This window comes from Hibiscus syriacus, unplaced genomic scaffold, assembly GCF_006381635.1.
Source record: "Hibiscus syriacus cultivar Baekdansim isolate YM2019G1 unplaced genomic scaffold, ASM638163v2 tig00117005_pilon, whole genome shotgun sequence".
Classification (NCBI taxonomy): domain Eukaryota; kingdom Viridiplantae; phylum Streptophyta; class Magnoliopsida; order Malvales; family Malvaceae; genus Hibiscus; species Hibiscus syriacus.
Genome location: NW_024063519.1, coordinates 2204169 through 2223320, shown reverse-complemented (window position 1 = coordinate 2223320; position 19152 = coordinate 2204169). Strand labels below are relative to the sequence as shown.

At 33.7% G+C, this 19152-nt stretch overlaps 1 protein-coding gene across 2 annotated transcripts; it reads left to right on the top strand.

Annotated features, from left to right (window-relative positions):
* Positions 1-201: 201 nt before the first annotated feature.
* LOC120195145 (sugar transport protein 5) lies at positions 202-5178 on the top strand. 2 transcript variants are annotated; one of them, XM_039197245.1, is made up of 5 exons: positions 202-385; positions 731-1050; positions 3941-4246; positions 4283-4570; positions 4665-5178. In XM_039197245.1, the coding sequence occupies exons 1-5, from the start codon at positions 250-252 to the stop codon at positions 5079-5081; spliced, it is 1467 nt and encodes a 488-aa protein (XP_039053176.1). In that variant the 5' UTR covers positions 202-249; the 3' UTR covers positions 5082-5178. The 2 variants fall into 2 exon arrangements, with proteins under 2 accessions (XP_039053176.1, XP_039053175.1); XM_039197244.1 differs by having other exon boundaries at positions 3941-4570.
* Positions 5179-19152: the final 13974 nt, after the last annotated feature.

The following is a 19152-nucleotide window of genomic DNA, read 5'->3' as shown; positions in this document are numbered from 1 at the left end:
ATTTCTTTTTATATGATTAAATGTAAATGTTCGTTGACAGATAGACGGGTAGGTATGCCATATTCAAAATGTATTCTTATTACAATAAATTGTCAAATTGGAATCAGAATCGGCTGTTAGCTCCTACAACCTCAGCAACACCCACTAATTTTCACTATATAAAGTAGTGGTCTGATCGCTTCTCTCTGTCAGTCACCACAAGGTAGTCGGTAGAAGTTCCTTCTTGGACACCGAGAAAGAGCAGCAGAAATGGTTGTCGGAGGTTTCGGCGGTGTCGATGGACCTGTCGGCAGCTTCAGTGGTAAGATCACACTTTCGGTGGTGATCACCTGCATCGTTGCTGCTTCAAGCGGCCTCATATTTGGCTATGACATTGGAATTTCAGGTATGACCTTTTTTATCCTTAATCTTCAAACTCTTTATTATAATTTCTGGTACTAAGGAAGGAACAAATCGAATGAGACAGTTTCTAGTAGAATTAAAAATAACCATTTCCATGATTGCAAAACAGAGTAATTGTTTTCAATCTTTCACTAAATTAAATTGAGAAAATTGCATCCATGGATTCATTCACATGTTTTTCAGTGTGTTGATTAGCATTTTTGATCTGAACAGAAATGGAATATGTAATCTCATATTCTCATTATCTGTTAGAACCCGAAAACAAAGAAACCATGGATGTTCTGCTGAAACTGACACTTCCTTGGTATTGTTGGCTGAATATTTGAAGGGGGTGTGACAACTATGCAACCATTTCTTCAGAAATTTTTCCCATCGGTTCTAAGGAAAGCAGCAGAGGCTAAAACCAACACGTATTGCGTGTACGATAGCCAAGTTTTAACATCCTTCACTTCTTCCTTGTATATTGCTGGTTTGGTTGCATCACTGTCTGCTAGCCGCCTCACTGCGAAAATTGGTCGACGAAACACGATGATGTTAGGTGGCCTCACCTTCTTTGCCGGTGCTGCTGTTAACGGTGGCGCTGCTAATGTTGCCATGCTTATCATAGGCCGTATCTTGCTTGGTTTTGGGGTTGGTTTCACCAATCAGGTAACTATAGCTCGCTGTTCCATTTTCTTCCCTGTCCTTTTCTAAGAGCACAAGCACATTATTTGCATTATATGTATGGCTTAATTCTTCCTTGTTTATAAGGCGAACAATGCACATGTTTCTACGATTTCAGGATCCTAATCTATACAGGATGAATATCAATTTGATCATAAACTAAAATGCATTTGTAATTTCTAATTAGAGTAATATGCAAGTCTTCCATCCCAAAAACTAGTAACATGTGAAAGTCTTTGAGCACATGTACAGCAGTAAATGCATTTGTAATGTTTTTTAAAAATTAAAAGACCTACTCAATAATCTCTAGAGCAAGTGGTTAAAAACTCTCAATTGACACCTCATATTTCAAGTTGCGGGATTAATATTCATTAGGAGTAAAATTTTCCACCCTTAGGTAGAAATTATTAAATGCCTAAACTATATCCTAACTTTAGTTGCTTAAAGAATATTTTGTTAAAAGTAGGTGCCTAACATTTTTTCTGTTATATTTTATAAATGTCTATGTTGTAACGACGTTAAAAAAATTGTTAAGTGACACACACTACGTTTAGGTTTTTTCTAAAAAAAATTGTTAAGAGAGATGGTCAGCAAAGGAGGTCTTATCAGGGATGGAGTTAGATAGGGCGGGTGGGGATTGTCTCCTGAAAATTTAAAATTATCATATATTTTAGATTTTTCTTTATATTTTCTATTAAGAATCTATTTTAGCTCCCCCTAGAATTTTATAAGTTCAAGTTTACCCCCTGAAATTTTATAAATTCAAGTTCGTCCCCCTAACATAAAATCTTGCATCCTTCCTTGGGTCCTGCGAGAGAGGGATGATTGTTTGATGATGACGAATGTGACTAGTGATCAGTGGCGACACTTGGTGATAGAGTTTGGGGTGCAAGTTAAAACTTTACAAAATTTAGACATTTAAATTAAATTTTTCAAAATTTTTGAAGAATTCAATTTATATTTTTCAAAAAAAAAAACAAATTGAGCTCTAACTAATATTTTTGAAAAATTGAGAAGTTTAATGAGAATTTTTAAAAATTATAGGAGAGGTTTAATTAAAAAAATTCAAAAATTCAAAAAATTAAAAGCATAATATATATTTCTAAAAATTTTGTGGGTCTAAATTAGATTTTTGAAAAATTTAAAGGCCCAAATTATAATTTTCTAAGTTTTGGCGGTCATGTTCCTTGCATGTCCTTACTGTGTTCTGCCTCTGCTGGTGATAGCTGATGACAATTGGTGATATGGTTGAAATAAAAGATTTTAGAGTTTTTTTTATTTAGTAAATTTTGATTTTATTTTATTTAGTAATATTTTTAATTTTTTTGAAAAAATAAATTTTTTAAAAATATATAAACATGACATATGTCACTTAATGGATTTTTTAAAGTCATTACGACATGATACTTAAAAGTATAACGGAGAAAACATTAAATACACACTTTTAACAAAAAAAAAACTTAGACATATAAAATTAACTTAGAATATAGTTTAGACACTTAGTTTTATATCAAGCCTAATTAAAATTGTGAATTAAATTTGATGAAGTACTTGTACGAATCAACTTATCTCAGTGGTTAAAAGAATCATTGTTGTTCTTAGATGTCAGAGGTTCGAGCACCAACGACCATAGAAGGGTGATTAACCGTTAATTTTCAAATAATTAAAAGTATTTAAAATATATATACTACCTTGTAATCACCTTAACTTACTAAAAAAATTTGATTGAGCACTTGTTCTGCAGTAAATGCGTTACTAATGTTTTTGACAATTAAAATTCTGAATCAATTTTGATTGAATTTGCTAGACAAGTAATTTGAACACCAACTCCTTTTATAATTAATAACCTACATATAATATTTTTAAATTTAAAAATATCTTTAATGTTCTTTTCACCTTTTTATATTCATAAACTGATTTAATAATGATGATAAGTTTATTGGTAAATGCTTTATATATAAATTATGATGAACACGAACCTTATATGAGTAGTTTTTAATATTTTTTATTATATTTAAAATTTTAATTAAATTGATTTCAAATCTTTGAATAGATATTATAATGTATTTACCCTAGATTTTTAATTTTTTTAATAAAATTAAAACAAATACAATCACTTATAATCACCTTAAACTAAAAAAAATCTAACTAAATTTGGTATATTCGATTAATTAGACATCAACCAAGTTAAAAATTATTAAATTCTTCTTTAAGGATGTAGTACATAGTTTAAACCAAGCAACCTCTATAGTAGAGGGGTTGTTGTCATTCCTTAAAATTTCGAGTTCGAGTATCATGAATGTTAAGATATAAATGTTTAATATTAGGTGTTGTTATTTCTTAAAATTTCGAGTTCGAGTATTATGAATGTCAAGATATAAGTGTTCAATATTAGGTGATTGAGAGTTATCTTTAAAGATATACTATATTAAAGGAGTATAAGATTTGGTACAATTGTTACAAGTCACATAACATCTCAAAACCCATATAGGAAACAAAGAAAATTTGCATAGAAAGAATCATATAAATGGACCTACGGCTCGCGCACCCCTGTCATGTGTGCTCGCCTGTTTTGTAGGCCTCATACTTTTATCACTGTTATGATTATAGCTTCATGGTCTAATCCAAAAAGAAATTGGATCACAACTCTAACAAGTAACAACTAATATAATAAAATATAGTAATAATCATATAAATGAACTATTACGATCTATATCAGAATATGTTTTGGTTTTTAATCTAATTGTAGTCAGCATAAATGAATTTTTGTAATTATAATTATATTTTAAAAAGCATAATAAATACTCGAAGTGATTAATTTGCTCCTAATCTGCGAAGTATTTACATCAAAGTTTATTGTAAATCCCCAATAAAGGCAACTCCTGTATACCTGTCGGAAGTGGCACCACCAAAATGGAGAGGAGCATTCAACACAGGCTTCCAATTCTTCATAGGCATAGGGGTGTTGGCAGCCAACTGCATAAACTTCGTCACTGCTAAACGAAGTTGGGGCTGGCGCCTCTCTCTGGGTCTGGCCGTAGTACCCGCTGTCATCATGACAATGGGCGCACTTTTCATTTCGGACACTCCCAGCAGCCTAATACAACGAGGCAAAATGGAACATGCCCGACATTCTCTTCGAAAAGTCCGAGGGAAAGATTGTGATGTGGAACCAGAGCTAGCTGAGCTTAAAATGGCCAGTGGCATAGCCAAAGAGGCTAATCAAGAACCATTTGTGACAATATTTGAGAGGCAATATAGGCCTCACCTGGTTATGTCAATTGCCATACCATTTTTCCAACAACTTACAGGGATTAACATCATTGCATTCTATGCACCGGTTCTATTCCAATCAGTTGGTTTTGGAAATGATTCAGCTTTGATAGCGGCTATCATATTGGGCTCAGTTAATCTTGCATCAATTGTAGTTTCAGCCGGTGTAGTCGATCAGTTTGGTCGGAAGTTTTTGTTCATGGAAGGTGGAATCCAAATGTTTGTCTCTCAGGTATGCATCAGATTTTGATTTTTTTTTTTCCAGCAAGAAGACTATTCATGAAATTAATCGCTAAATTTATCTTGGTTGGGGGAATTTTGTGAAGGTTGGGGTGGCAGTGGTGCTAGCAGTTACAACGGGTGTTTCGGGCACAAAGGAAATCAGCAAGGGATACGCCATACTGGTACTGGTTCTAATGTGCATGTACGCAGCTGGATTCGGTTGGTCTTGGGGTCCTCTCAGTTGGCTGGTTCCAAGTGAAATATTCCCAATCAAAATTCGACCCACGGGTCAAAGCATCAGCGTCGCTGTCAACTTCGCCACCACCTTTGTGCTTTCCCAAACCTTCTTGACCATGCTTTGCCACTTCAAATATGGGACCTTCTTGTTCTACGCCGCGTGGAACGCCTTGATGACCATTTTCGTTGTCCTCTTCTTGCCCGAAACCAAAGGCATTCCTCTCGACTGCATGAATTCTGTTTGGGAGAAGCACTGGTATTGGCGTCGGTTTGTTACTGGTTAACGACTTAATACCAACATTATTTATAACCATGTTGATTATCACAAATCAGATTACCACTTTAAAGAAGAAGAAAAACTTGATGCCAACATCTTTTCCATTGTTTCTACGTTTTCTTTTTCTTTTCAAATTTTCCATTGCTTCTTCGTTTTACTTTCATATTTGACAAATGTGATTATTGTTTATGGTTATGCATAAATAAACAAGTACGACCAATGTGTAAATTTAAGTGATAAGAAGTTTGATATTATTTAAACAAGTCTCGAGTTCGAGTATTTGTATATATAGAAAAGTATTGCTCGAAGCGTAGGGCTACAAATGAGACAGATAGATCGCGGGTTACTCAAGACAGACTCAGTCAAAGTTCGGTCAACACTTGAATCGAATGGACTCGACTCGAGCTTGAACTCAACTAGAATTTTTAACGAGCCAAAAAGAGCTACTTGATAATCGACTCGAAAAGCTCACGAGCTACTCAAAAAAAATAATGTATTAAATTTTTAGATTTTTGAAATTAAATTAATAATAATATTATCATCTATATATTATTTTGTTAAAAAAATACAATATAAGGCTCTCAAATACTTAAAGTTCGGGTTTGAATTCAAGTCAAGCTTCAATTTTTTTATTTCGAGTTCGACTCGAGCTTCACAATTTTAAGTTTGAAAATTTTTGAGTCGGGTCGAGCTCAGCACTACTCGAGCTCGACTCGACTCCTTTATAGCTCTAACTATGCATATCGATTTGAATTAATCAGGTACGAAATATCAACTGAGTGTAATCATTTATTTTTAATCTTACTATATCAAGTGATCAAACATATTATTCTTATTGACTAGAAACAAAAAGTCTTATATTAATATATTATATCTCATTACATAGTCTATGATATATTCAACATCATTCTTTATAATATATTTAAAAAATTTCCTCTCACTTCATCTTCAGAAGAATACTTATACAAGTATCCAGCGAAACCGTTCAATTACTAATTTGAAAGATTTATTCCCTATTGCACTGTCTACTTCAACATTTGAATGTTACGTTTAAGATTAAATTTTAAAAAAATCAAAGATCTTATGTGATGTTGTTATGAGGTGTACTTAATACATGTTGTACTCTTTTTCCTTAATCAAAGTTTTATTGTATTTCATTTTTTGTGCGTATTAAAGATATGTGTGGTATTTCCTTTCACCAAGAGTTTTTTTGCACATAATTTTTTTATGTTAATAATATTTTAACAAAGTATGTTATTTTCAATGGACATCTAACGATTTCCATGGACATCTAAGTAATAAATAGGACTCTAATGTACTTTATTAGTAGAATTCTTATGTTTCTTAAGATTAAAATTCTATAAAATATTCACTCCTTATTACTATAAATATAAAATCAAGAAAAAGTATCGTGGGTACTCCACATTTTTTTTTGCTCAGCAAATTTAATTTTATTAATAATTCATCAAACTTTAGTTAAGAGCCTCGTTAAAAACCCCCCTAACCTAGTTGAAGGAAAAGAGTACTCAAAACTAGGTAAAAGGTACAAAACCAAAGTTAACAAAACGAAAACAACTAAACAAACAATTGATCCATTCATACAATTCCAAATATGAACCAAACTGCCCACCCTTACATTGCACACCCTTAGGGTGCGTTTGGTTCACGGAATGTAAGATTACCAGTGGGAATAAAAGATTACCAGGGAATAGGATTACTGAGAATGTTATATTTTGTGTTTGGTTGGTTTAGCAGGAATGTAAGATTACCGTGTTTGGTTAAAGGAATAAAAGATTATTGGAATGTATATTTGACCAAATTGTCCTTATTATATATTTTTATAATATTACAAATTGTAAAATATTTATATATTTTCTTTAAAAATTAAATTCATAATATTTATATAATTTTTTTACAAAATTTAAAATATAAAAAAGGTTTAATGAAAGGGTAAATTTTTTTTAAATATAAAATTTTAATTATAGATTTTTTTTTTGTAAATCTAAAATAATTTAAGGATAAATTTATAATTTAACTTTCGTAGAATTTTTATTATTCAATGACAGAAGAAGGATATTTTTGAAAAAAAATAAAAATTTAAGGGCATTTTAGTCCAAAACGCCAGTAATGTTACAATACCTAAGAGAATGGAGGTAATGACATTCCCGGTAATATACCCAAAACAATCTACTATTGGTAATAAAACATTACCGGGAATGAGATTCCCGGCCAACCAAACATGGGAATGTGGGATTCCCATCCCATAGGAATTCCACAATCTTTGAACCAAACACCCTCTTAAATTAATTCAAATACCAAATACTCCAATCATCACACCTAGGAATGTTTCTGCAGGTTAAACTTGATGAAACAATGGCCTGCTTAATCAATTGAACATACTAACCTGTCCGGGACAACACGCTTCAAAACCATGTCATGAGTTCGTTCTTTTAGGACGTCCAACAATGCCTTTTCTCTATCCAACATATTCTTAGTTAAGATCCCTTCCCAATGAGTCAAACAAAGCTCCCACACAGCCCAAACTTCTTTCAAACAGCATCAACACCCTCGGAACCATTCCAAACCCAAATATGACAAACAGGCAGGAAAGAACAAACACAAATGTAATTAAAAAACTCTCTAAAAACACTCGTAATAACTGACACACCTAACAATAAGAACAAAACCAGCAGAGTAACGAAGATAAAACTAACCTATTAACAACCAGCAGAACTTCAATAGCCAACCAAAGAATTGCTTCCTATTGTCGTCCCCTTTCACTTCTTCGAATTAGATTTCTCAAAAGGATCTACCAAAAATCAATCCCCAACTCTCGAGTTTATCTATCCCGAACTACACCAACATTCATCAGATTGTCGTCTGAGTAAAACTATGTCGTATCTTCCGATCTCCATAACTCGTCTAACATGATACTAGCAGCACCACTCTTTGCCATACACTCTCCCAACATAACAGCAAACCAACCGTGATTGCGGTGACTCCTTAAACCAATACACCCAAAATAACCAAGCCAGTAACAGAAAAAGAAACGTGATTTACAATTCCCTATAGACCACCCGCTTCAAATTCGCTTACCATAGCATCTAACGAACCAAAACCAAATTACATCAAAGGCTACGAATCCCACTAAGTCTCATCTTTTCACACTCATGCGACAACAACATCTGAACACTAAACTCCTCTTAAGACCCACAATAAAATCCTCATCTCGACTATTGAAATTGTTGATTTTTTATTAGTTTGGGATGATTAAATATTGACAACACATATATTCTATAGACACAATTGTTTGAACTCAGGATTCAACACCTTGTTTAACCATTGAGACGACTTGATGAGATTTGAATTATTGATTTAGAATTAGAATAGGAATACAATTAAATATCATAGGTGGTCTCATTAAGATTGAAACTTAAAGTTGTTATTAGATTATAATTTATCATAAAAATTCATAAGGTTAACTATATTTATTATTTTATATATTTTTTTGCATTTTTTATAATCTATTTTAAACTCTTAGAATTTTTATAAATTCATTGTTCTTTAAAAATTTAAAAATCAGTCTTTTAATATAAAATCTTGTCTTCGTCTCCTGTACGTGGATTAGAAATTAAGGGCTATACGCACGTACTAAAGTAAATATCAAATGATTCCTTTGTTAGAACGGATTTTCTTTCTCTTAGTTATAAAAGTCCAAGCCCTGGAAAGTGAAATGGCAATGTCACGGTTAAGATGATAAATATCAAAGTTGAATGACCTGAATGGAAAATAAGCAAAGGACCGTATATGTTTCTGTGTTAGGCAAACATAATTAAAATGCACCACCAGGCACCAACCCAACGGTGACTGAAAACATCTCTTCATGCGCAGCAACGCAGGTACCCTGCTCTATTCATATAAACGCATGCATGTATGTATGAAAACGAAAAGCATAGATTATCTTATGCATGCATATAGGGATCGCAATCCAACATATAACTACATATGGATAAAAAAATAAATGCACCAATATATCTGCAGTAGTTAATCTATACCGGTGAATGTCCAATATGCATTAATGTCTCATCAGTTTCTTCTTTCCTTGGAGACAAATGGAGGTCCCCGTTTCGTTTTCCCCACAGATAAACGCTGCACTTATTCTTCGGCTTCAGTACTCTCTTCACACCCTATGATCATCAATTATAATAAATGCGGTAATATTATTTCAAACTTAAAAACAAAATATTCTGATGGAAAATAATAATAATTATTTATGGTCGAATTAAACAAAGAAGAAGGTTTTAATACGAGTAAAAAATGAATTATCTTAATTAATTAAGATATTAATTATATACCTGACATGATATATATGTTAGAATATTTTCCCCATTCATAATAAATATTATAATGACACGATCATCTGAATCGATGGGATTACATGAGAGTTTTCCAATTCACTGTTATCTTTCATTTTTTTTTCACTGTTTAATCAACAATTTATCCACATAGTACTAAAAGGTTTGTAGTATTATTAAATCTTCAATAATTTGCACTCGATGTTATGTTCAAATTTGAATAACCTCTTTCTTTCAATTTAAAATTAATGTATTAATTATATTTAATATTTTATCACTTTAATGGATATCATTTTCAGTGTCGACCAAACAAAGTGCATGAAGGGTCTTAATAACCTTTTTTTTTTCAAATTACGTTTTTAATTTTCTTAATTTTAAAATCAACTAAATTAATCTTGATTCTTTAATCTTTTATATTTTAATTATTTTTCAGGTTCTTTTAATTTTAAAATTAAGGAAAATAAATTTTATTTTTAATTTAAATAAATTTTAGTCCAATATCAATTTTAAAATTAAACTAATCAGATATTAATATTTAATATTTTTAAAATTTTAAATTAATGAATTAATAATTAAACTAAAATTCTTATTTTATTATTTTATATTTGATTTTTTATTAAGCTAAAGTAATTACAAAATAATATTTATTTTAAATACTCTCATTCATTTAACAATGAACTCCTAATCACCCTACCGTACTGCATTTGCTGATGCACAAACATGTGACCTTTAAGAACAACAATATTTCTGAAAAGTTGCTTTGTAAGGAAACTGGGCGAAATGTTAGGTGTTATCAATCAGGCGACTCGTATCAAGCAAGCAACTCAGGCAAGAGAGAGTTCGAGAGAAAATTGTTTAACTCTGATTGTGTTTAATCTACCAGAGAATCTCCACTATCAAGGTTTGCGGCTTATCTTTGATAACTATGGTGTAGTTGTTGATTCTTTCATCCCAGCAAAAAAAGTAGGGGGAAGCAGGTTCGGTTTTGTACGATTTGCACGTTTAGAGGATACGAAAATAGCGATGGGCTGCCTGGATGGTTTTAGAATTCACGGCAACAAAATCCGAGCCTACATGGCAAGGTTTCAAACGTGTAATGCTTTTTGGAGAAAGAAACAAAATGATGTGCAACCGTTTGATGTAAAGAGTAGAGGAGAAGATAAATCGTATCCAGTGTCCAATATTGAAGGGAGGAAAAACTAGTGGTCCTTAAAGATAGTCTTGTTGGATGGTGCAAGTGCTTCATGAAAATACAAGATCTTGCATAAAAGATGCATTTGGATGAAATTAAAGTCCCAACAATCATGAGATTAAGTGGTTTGGCAGTTCTATTAATCTTTGAAGATGAAATGAGCAGGGATAAAGTATTGAAGGATAATTTAAGCTCTTTGGAAAAATGGTTTGAGAAGGTGGAAGTTTGGTAGGACGAGATAGTGTGTCGAAGCCTTCATGCATGGCTTTATTCCGGCGTTTGCATGGTGTTAAAAGACATTCAATAGCATAGCAAGAAGATGGGGTGACTTGTATCTATTGATGAGAACACCTTGAATCCGAGTTCATTTGATAGGGTTTTGCTTCAAATTACAACAGATTGCCAAGCTCGAGTGAAAGAAAGCTTCGACTTGAAGGTGGGGGTAAGGTTGTTTAAAATTAGCGTAGCTGAGTTTGAGCCGTGTTTCAGTCCAGTTTCCATTTGAGAGGGGTCGTCGCAGTTGGAAGGTAATGAGGAAGCACCACTGATTGTTCATAATGAGAGTGGTTTATTGGATTTAGCGCCTGGCGATAGTTTAGATCCTTCAATGTCTGCTGAAATTAACGACGTCGTTAATCCATGCAATTCTATCGGGAAGCATGCGGGTAACTTGTGTGATATGGTGCCTCCTCTGAAAAGGCGGCCGGAGTTGCTATCGAGGAAAATTCTGCTGAAGCAGGGTTGGAGCTGAATCGTCGTAGTGTCGCTGAAAACCCTGGTGCTGCCATGATCTTCGGAGATGGAAGGGATGTCTTAGTCGTTTTATCATCTCTCTGCACGCCCGAGGAGAGCCATCTGGGTAATATGCGAGAGATCAAAAGCTTTCTGCATGGGAATTGCGGTTTGGTTCGACATTCTCATGTTTGGTTGGCCGAAAATCTCATTTTCAGTAATGTTTTATTATTAATAGTAGATTTATTAGGTATATTATCGAGAATGTCATTACCCCATTCCCTTAGGAATTGTAACATTACCGGCGTTTTGGACTAAAATGCCCTTAATTTTTTATTTTTTTCAAAAATATCCTTATTCTGTCATTGAATAATAAAAATTCTACGAAGATTAAATTATAAATTTATCCTTAAATTATTTTAGATTTACAAAAAATGTCTATAATTAAAATTTTATATAAAATTCAGGGGTTAAAAAAATTTTACCCTTTCATTAAACCTTTTTTATATTTTTAATTTTATAAAAAAAATTATATAAATATTATGAATTTAATTTTTTAAAGAAAATATATAAATATTTTATAATTTGTAATATTATACAAATATATAATAAGGACAATTTGGTCAAAAATATGTTCTAATAATCTTTTATTCTTTTAACCAAACACGGTAATCTTATATTCCTGCTAAACCAACCAAACATAAAATACAATATTCCCAATAATCATATTCCCTTATAATTTTTTATTCTAATTGATAATCTTTTATTTCTACTGAAAAATCTTATATTTCGTGAATAAAACGCACCGAATATTTAGTTAAAGGATTGTGGGATTTCATGGTTAAAGGACCGTTTGCAGTGGAAAATCATGAAGCAAAACGTGATAATGCCTTAGAGCATGAGTGTGGTAATGATGAAGCTTTACGTAGTGTGTTAAATTTTAAAGGTGGGTCCCATGGAGTAAATGACAGTCCATGCAATGTTATGGACGAGGTTGCTGCAACTTTTGCTTCACGTGGGGACAACCCTATTTTGGGATTATTATCCATGGTTTTTAGAATCATACCAATTCACTGGTTCAACCGGTCGAACCAGTTTGATTGGTCGAAAAAATCGGACGATGTCATAATTATTTAAAAAATTAAATAAAAATACCAAAAATATTTAATAAAAAATAATTTTTTATATCACAAGTTATATTCAAAGCAAGTCATAACATATATAAATTAAAAACCATAAAATCAAGTGAAACAAAATGATTCAAATTAATTAAAATATAATATTTAAGGTAAAATATATTAAATAATAAATATAATTATATAACTAATTAAAAAATAAAATTGGGGCTAAAAAAATCATAATAAAATGATATTGTGTTTGGTTTAATTTTTTTTAAAAACAATCCCACATGGCTAAGAAACATAGAAGAGCATCCCAAAAGTCTAAAGAGTAAAAATATGAGAACAAAACAATCCCACATTACTAAGAAACATAGAAGAGCATCACAACTAACTTCTATAAATAATAGAGGTAATTTGACATTCAAAATCATGGAGCCTTTTGGTGAGCATTGAGTGAACTATTCTTTCACTTCAATCAAGCTCAAATTTTAGGCTTCAATTGAGCTTCTAAAATTTTTTTAGTTCAAGCCTTTTTGAGTTCATGTTTCAATATTTATATTTCGAGTTCGAGTTGAACTTGATAATTTTTAACTTGTGAGTTTGAGTGGAGTTGAGCTTACTTTTAAAGTTTTCAAGTTCGAGTCGAGCTCAGCAATACTCGAGTTCGACTTGGCTCGTTTAACAAACGAAGTTTGTTTAATTTAAAAAAAAAAAAAATTCCGGTTTTCAGTCGGTCCGATTCGAACGGTTCAACGGTTCTGGCCGGTTCACTAGTAGCGGTTCAACTGGTTTAGATTGAACCGGACTAGGCAACGGTTCCCGGTTGAACCGGCCGGTCCGGTTTTCAAAACAGAGTTATTATCCAATGAAGTAGCAGTCATGGTATTAAATTACGGCCGCAACGTAGTGTAACAGCCGCATTTTTGAAGGTCACCGCGACGTAATATTTGTTGTGGAATTCGAGTTAATTTCCACCAATAATAACAAATTCACCTTGAAAACTATTATATAGGTGACTAGTGTGAAAACGATTATACTAAAAATCACCCCAAGGTAGATTCCCAAGAAAGAGTAGAGGGGTCACAATGGTCCCTCTTAAAACACATTCTCCTTAGACAGAACTACCAAGATAAGTAATTTTAATATGACAATAATTAACAATAACTATACCCGACAATAGTTATTAAATAGACATAAAAAATAACACCAAAATTTAACGAGGTTAGACCAAAATTATGCTTACGTCCTCGAACACTACTAAAATAATATTTCACTAATATAGAAAATATTACAAAGAGAAAGAAATAGTACAAATAGCCTTTAATATAGAAGAAGACTTATATTTATGGGATGCTAAACTAAGGAGGAAGAGTGCTCTATTTATAATAAAAGAATTTCTCCTCCTCCTTATACAAAACCAATGTGGGATTCAAAATTTGCCAAAAAATCAACAAATCTCCACCATGGAAAATTCCACACACATATCTCAAAAATCCAATCTTTAGTAGTCTCTGCAAATTCATCTTTCAATTTGTAACAATATTGACCAAGTCTAAACAATGTTTAAACTTGACCGCAGTCACCACTTTTGTCAACATATCAGCAGGATTCTCAGTGGTCCGAATCTTCTGGATTATGACTCCACATTCTTCTAGAATATCTTGTACAAAGTGATATCGAACATTAATGTGCTTCGTCCTTGCATGGTAAACCTGGTTCTTTGCTAAATGAATAGCACTCTGACTATCACAGTGCACTTTGATGTGCTTTTGTTCCATTCCCAATTCACCAAGCAACCCTTGAAGCCAAAATGCCTCCTTCACAGCCTCTGTAACTGCCATATACTCTGCCTCTGTAGTAGACAAAGCCACCGTTGACTGTAAAGTGGACTTCCAACTGACTGGTGCTTTTGCAAATGTAAACACATAACCAATAGTTGATCGACGATTGTCCAAATCAACTGCATAGTCTAAATCACAATACCCAACTACATACTGACCATTGTCTTGCTGAAAGACCAAACCAACATCTACGGTGTTCAGAATATACCGCATAATCCATTTCACAGCTTGCCAATGCTTCTTTCCAGGATCATGCTTATACCTGCTCACAACCCTAACTGCCTGTGAAATATCGGGTCTCATACACACCATTGCATACATCAAGCTACCAACAACACTTGCATACGAAACCTTTGACATATGTTCCCGTTCTGCATCATCCTTAGGTGACATGGATGCACCGAGCTTGAAATGAGGAGCAAGATGTGTACTAACTGATTTTGACTTCTCATTCATGCCAAAACGTTTTAGTACCTTCCTCAGATATTCTTTCTGAGACAAACAAAGCCTCCCCAATTTCTTATCCCTTGATATCTCCATGCCTAGAATCTTTTTTGCTTCACCAAGATCCTTCATCTCAAACTCCCTGTTCAATTGAGTCTTTAGTTTCGCAATTTCTGTCTGACTCCTGGAAGCTATCATCATATCATCAACATAAAGAAGAAGATATATATAGGATTCATCTTATAGCTTGCGTAAATACACACAATGATCATATTTGCTTCTTGTGTACTTCTGCTCTATCATAAACTTGTCAAATCGCTTGTACCACTGCCTTGGGGATTGCTTCAATCCGTACAACGATTTTTCTAATTTGCATACCATATCTTCTTTTTCAGCAACTTTGAATCCATCTGGTTGAGTCATGTAGATTTCCTCATCCAAGTCTCCATGTAAAAATACAGTTTTTAATCCATCTGAACTAGTTCCAAATCCAATTACACTACCAAAGCCAGCAAAATTCTGATGGAGGAATGTTTTACAACTGGAGATAATACTTCATTATAATCAACTCCCTCTGTTTGAGCGTAGCCTTTAGCCACCAATCTTGCTTTGTAGCAGATGTTATTCTTGTCAGGAAATCTATCTTTCTTTGCATATACCTACTTGCACCCAATTGCCTTCTTTCCCTTCGAGAGACTAGCTAGTTTCCACGTTTGATTCTTTTGAAGGGATTGCATTTCTTCATTCATGGTGATCCTCCACTTTTTATGTTCTGAACTTTGGACTGCTTCATTAAAAGTGGCAGGAACGTCATCAATTGCAATTGGTGATGCAAAAGAGACCATGTCATCATAACGAGAAGGTTGTCTAATGGTTCTCTTTCCCTTTCTGAGTGCAATTGATTAATGTTGTTGTGGAGGTTCTTGGGTCTGAACCTCTTCTTCATCTGACTCTTCTTCTACTATAGGAGAGTCAACATCAGTTTCTTTACTGGTTGGGACAATTCTGCTTCCTTCAAACTCCACCTGGTTGGGAGTTCCATCTGTCTGCTCTAATTTTTTTGAAGTCACATTTCTCAATATGGTAGATTCATCAAAGGTAACATCCATGCTCAAGATTATTTTCTTTGTTTCTAGACACCAAAGACAATAGCCTTTCACACCAGAGGTGATCCATATAAATATCGCCTTATTTACTCTTGGATCCAGCTTTGACTCCTTAACATGATAGTATGCAGTGAAACCAAACACATGTAAGGAATCATAATCTGTAGCAGGTTCTCCAAACCATTTCTCTAATGATGTTTTACCACCAATAGAAGTCGATGGTAAGCGGTTGACAAGGTGACAAGCATAGACCAAAGCCTCAGCCCAAAATTCTTTGCCTAACCCAGTATTAGACAACATACACCGAACCTTCTCCACTAATGTCCGGTCCATACGCTCTCCCACCTCATTCTGTTGTGGTGTATATTTGACAGTGAAGTGCCTGACAATACCTTCTTCTTCACAGACTTTCAGAAATTGATCATTTTTTTACTCTCCACCATTGTCTGTACGGAGACATTTGATTTTTCTGCCTGTTTGAGTTTCCACCATTTTTTTCCATTTAAGGAAAAAACCAAGTACCTCATCATTTGTCTTCATTGTATACACCTAAACTCTCCGAGAAAAATCATCAAAAAAGGTGACATAATAGTGTGTTCCTCCCAATGAAGTTGTCTTGGAAGGCCCCCATACATCTAAATGAACATATTCCAAAATACCTTTAGTATCATGGATTGCTGTTCCAAATTTCACCATCGTCTTCTTCCCTTTGATAAAATGCTCACAAAAAACTAATTTGCAAGCCCGAGCACCCTTCAATAGTCCTTGATCTATCAGCAATTTCAAGGATTTTTCACCACCATGCCCCAAGCGCATATGCCATAACCTGGTTGCTTTTGACTCCTGTTCATCAGTAGAAGTTGACATTGTTGATGTCTCAACAATTGTACTACCCAGAAAGTAATACACATTGTTTCTTTTCCAGATTCCCTTCATTATCACCAGTGCACCAGAAATAATCCTCATAATCCCATATTTTTCCCTCACTTCTAAAACTTTTGACTCTAAGGTTCCCACAGAGATGAGATTTCTCATTAAATCTGGTACATAATGGAAACCTGTTAAGGTTCTGATTGATCCATCCTGATTCCTCAAGTACAAATAGCCTTTAATATAGAAGAATACTTATATTTATGGGATGTTAAACTAAGGAGGAGGAGTGCTTTATTTATAACAAAAGAATTTCCCCTCCTCCTTATACAAAACCAATGTGGGATTCAAAATTTGCCAAAAAACCAACAATATTAACGCAACGTGATAAAATATTTTAGAAGTATTTTGATTTTTTATGAAGAAATCACGCCTGCGACAACCGCAACACGTTACGTAACGTCCGCAGCATCCACAACCGTGACACTACAACCGCGACAAATGCCGCAACCGCTATTTTATACTATGGTAGCAGTAGAGGTATAAAACACTTTGGATATGGCTGATAATCTCATCAGTAGGGATTTTGATGATTTTCAAGGTATGGACTTCAAAAATCATGAGTTATCAAAAAGGCTAATACTCGAGGATAACTTAGATGTTGATATATGGGAAGAACAAGTTGAGACGAGGCCTTTCGGAGTTGAATCGTAGGAGCAAATGGTGGACAAGTTAAATATTAGCTCAGTGTCAGGTGAAGTGGTTGAAAGGACATAAACAAATACTTAAAACGTTATGGTTTCGCGAAAGAAAGATAGATGCTTCAGTTCAAAGTTGATCAATCTGAAAAGTTATGGTTCTTTGTCAGGGATACAAGATAAATTTTTGACAAGTTCGGAAAGGAAAAAAAGGTCTCGAGCAATTCGAAAGAAGAAGAAACAAATGAAAGAGAAGGGGAACTCGGAGCTGGTAGGAAGATCTATTTCTGACTCAGACATACGAGTTAGAAGGTCGTTTCTATTGAAGGGAGCCAGAAAAACTCTTGAACTAGGTAAAAATTTGGGGATTTAGTTTCAAGGTCTAGAAGAAGATGTGGTTCGATATTTTGCATCGTTAGAAAAGTCGGACAGTGAGTCTCAGGAATTTTAAAAGGTCTTTTGTGAATTTTGGAGCAACGCTTTTTGTCATGTTATGGTTAGTATTTTGAGTACAGGTGTTGTTTCTCTATCTGAGTTGGGGCGCTGCTTCGGATTGGTTTTTGGTGCCATAGCAAATAACCACGGCTTGTTCCAAATATTCTGGACTTTACCAGAAGGCCGAGTGGCGTCTAATTCTCGTGTATGATTTGGTGAGAGTTTGGGTCTTTTTGTTTAGTTATGTCTTCTTGATAATACATAGGGATTTTTTGGAGTTGCTGGTTCAAGGACTGCTGTTAATTTTTAATCTGTGAATCGATTGTTGGAGTTTCTATTTTAGAATATATGTATGTGGGATCAGCTAGGTTGATCCGATGCGCATAGGATAATTTTTGGGTCGATATTTGGTGGATTTCTTGTGGGTTCAGGTTTCCTATGTTTACTACCCATGTTTCCTTGGCTTGATAGGTCCTTCGAAGTTAACCGTTTCTTATTGTAGGGGCGATTTTAGGTTAAATCCACCGAAGGTGCTCGTTGGGATTGGTTATATGTTATGATGATTAATCCTTGTATGCTAATTGTTTGTTTTGGTGTGATGTAGTGCCTTTCGAAGAGCTCGGGTGTGCACGCACAATTGTTTTTGATGATAATCAAGATTGTTTGTAGTGAAGTTGTCAGAGGTAAATAATGAGCAAGATTTGTGTGAGTATCTTTGGCACCTGTTCTTTGAGGTCTTGCAATGAAATTTTCCTTTGGCAATGGGCTCTCGAAAGATAATTATCATCTTTATTTGTTGATTGGTTGCATCGTTATGTGGTTTTAAGCTGGTTGGCTTTTGTTGTGCTCCCTTGTTAATGTGGTGTAGTATCGTATTCCATCATGGATTGCTGATCTAGGGGGTATAGTTGGTTCAAAAAGTTGGTCGGGTGTCAGTTCCGAGGATATGTTTATGTTCCTCACATTGACTTGCATACTCTTTTTTCTCCATTTACGATTAAAGAGATTTTTGAATGAGACTTAAATCTATGTCTTTATTTGTTTTATAGTTGTGTGTCTCAAATACAATACAAAACTTCTCTTTTAAAAAAAAAAGAAATGATTTCTTTAACGGAGTAAATTGGTTCACGTTTGTATTTGACTCTAAAAGTTTTATCTTGATCCTTTTTTTATCATTATATTAATATTTTAAATTTAGTAAAACTTTATAATTATTAATTAAGGAGTGAAAAACCTACGTCACCATGTATCATTATTATAATTAATACAAGTGACAAGTGACTA

Coding starts and splice junctions, on each gene's coding strand:
- LOC120195145 (XM_039197244.1), top strand. CDS start 250: ATGGTTGTCGGAGGTTTCGGCGGTGTCGATGGACCTGTCGGCAGCTTC. Junction 386..730: donor CTATGACATTGGAATTTCAG/GTATGACCTTTT, acceptor GAATATTTGAAG/GGGGTGTGACAACTATGCAA. Junction 1,051..3,940: donor GGGTTGGTTTCACCAATCAG/GTAACTATAGCT, acceptor TCCCCAATAAAG/GCAACTCCTGTATACCTGTC.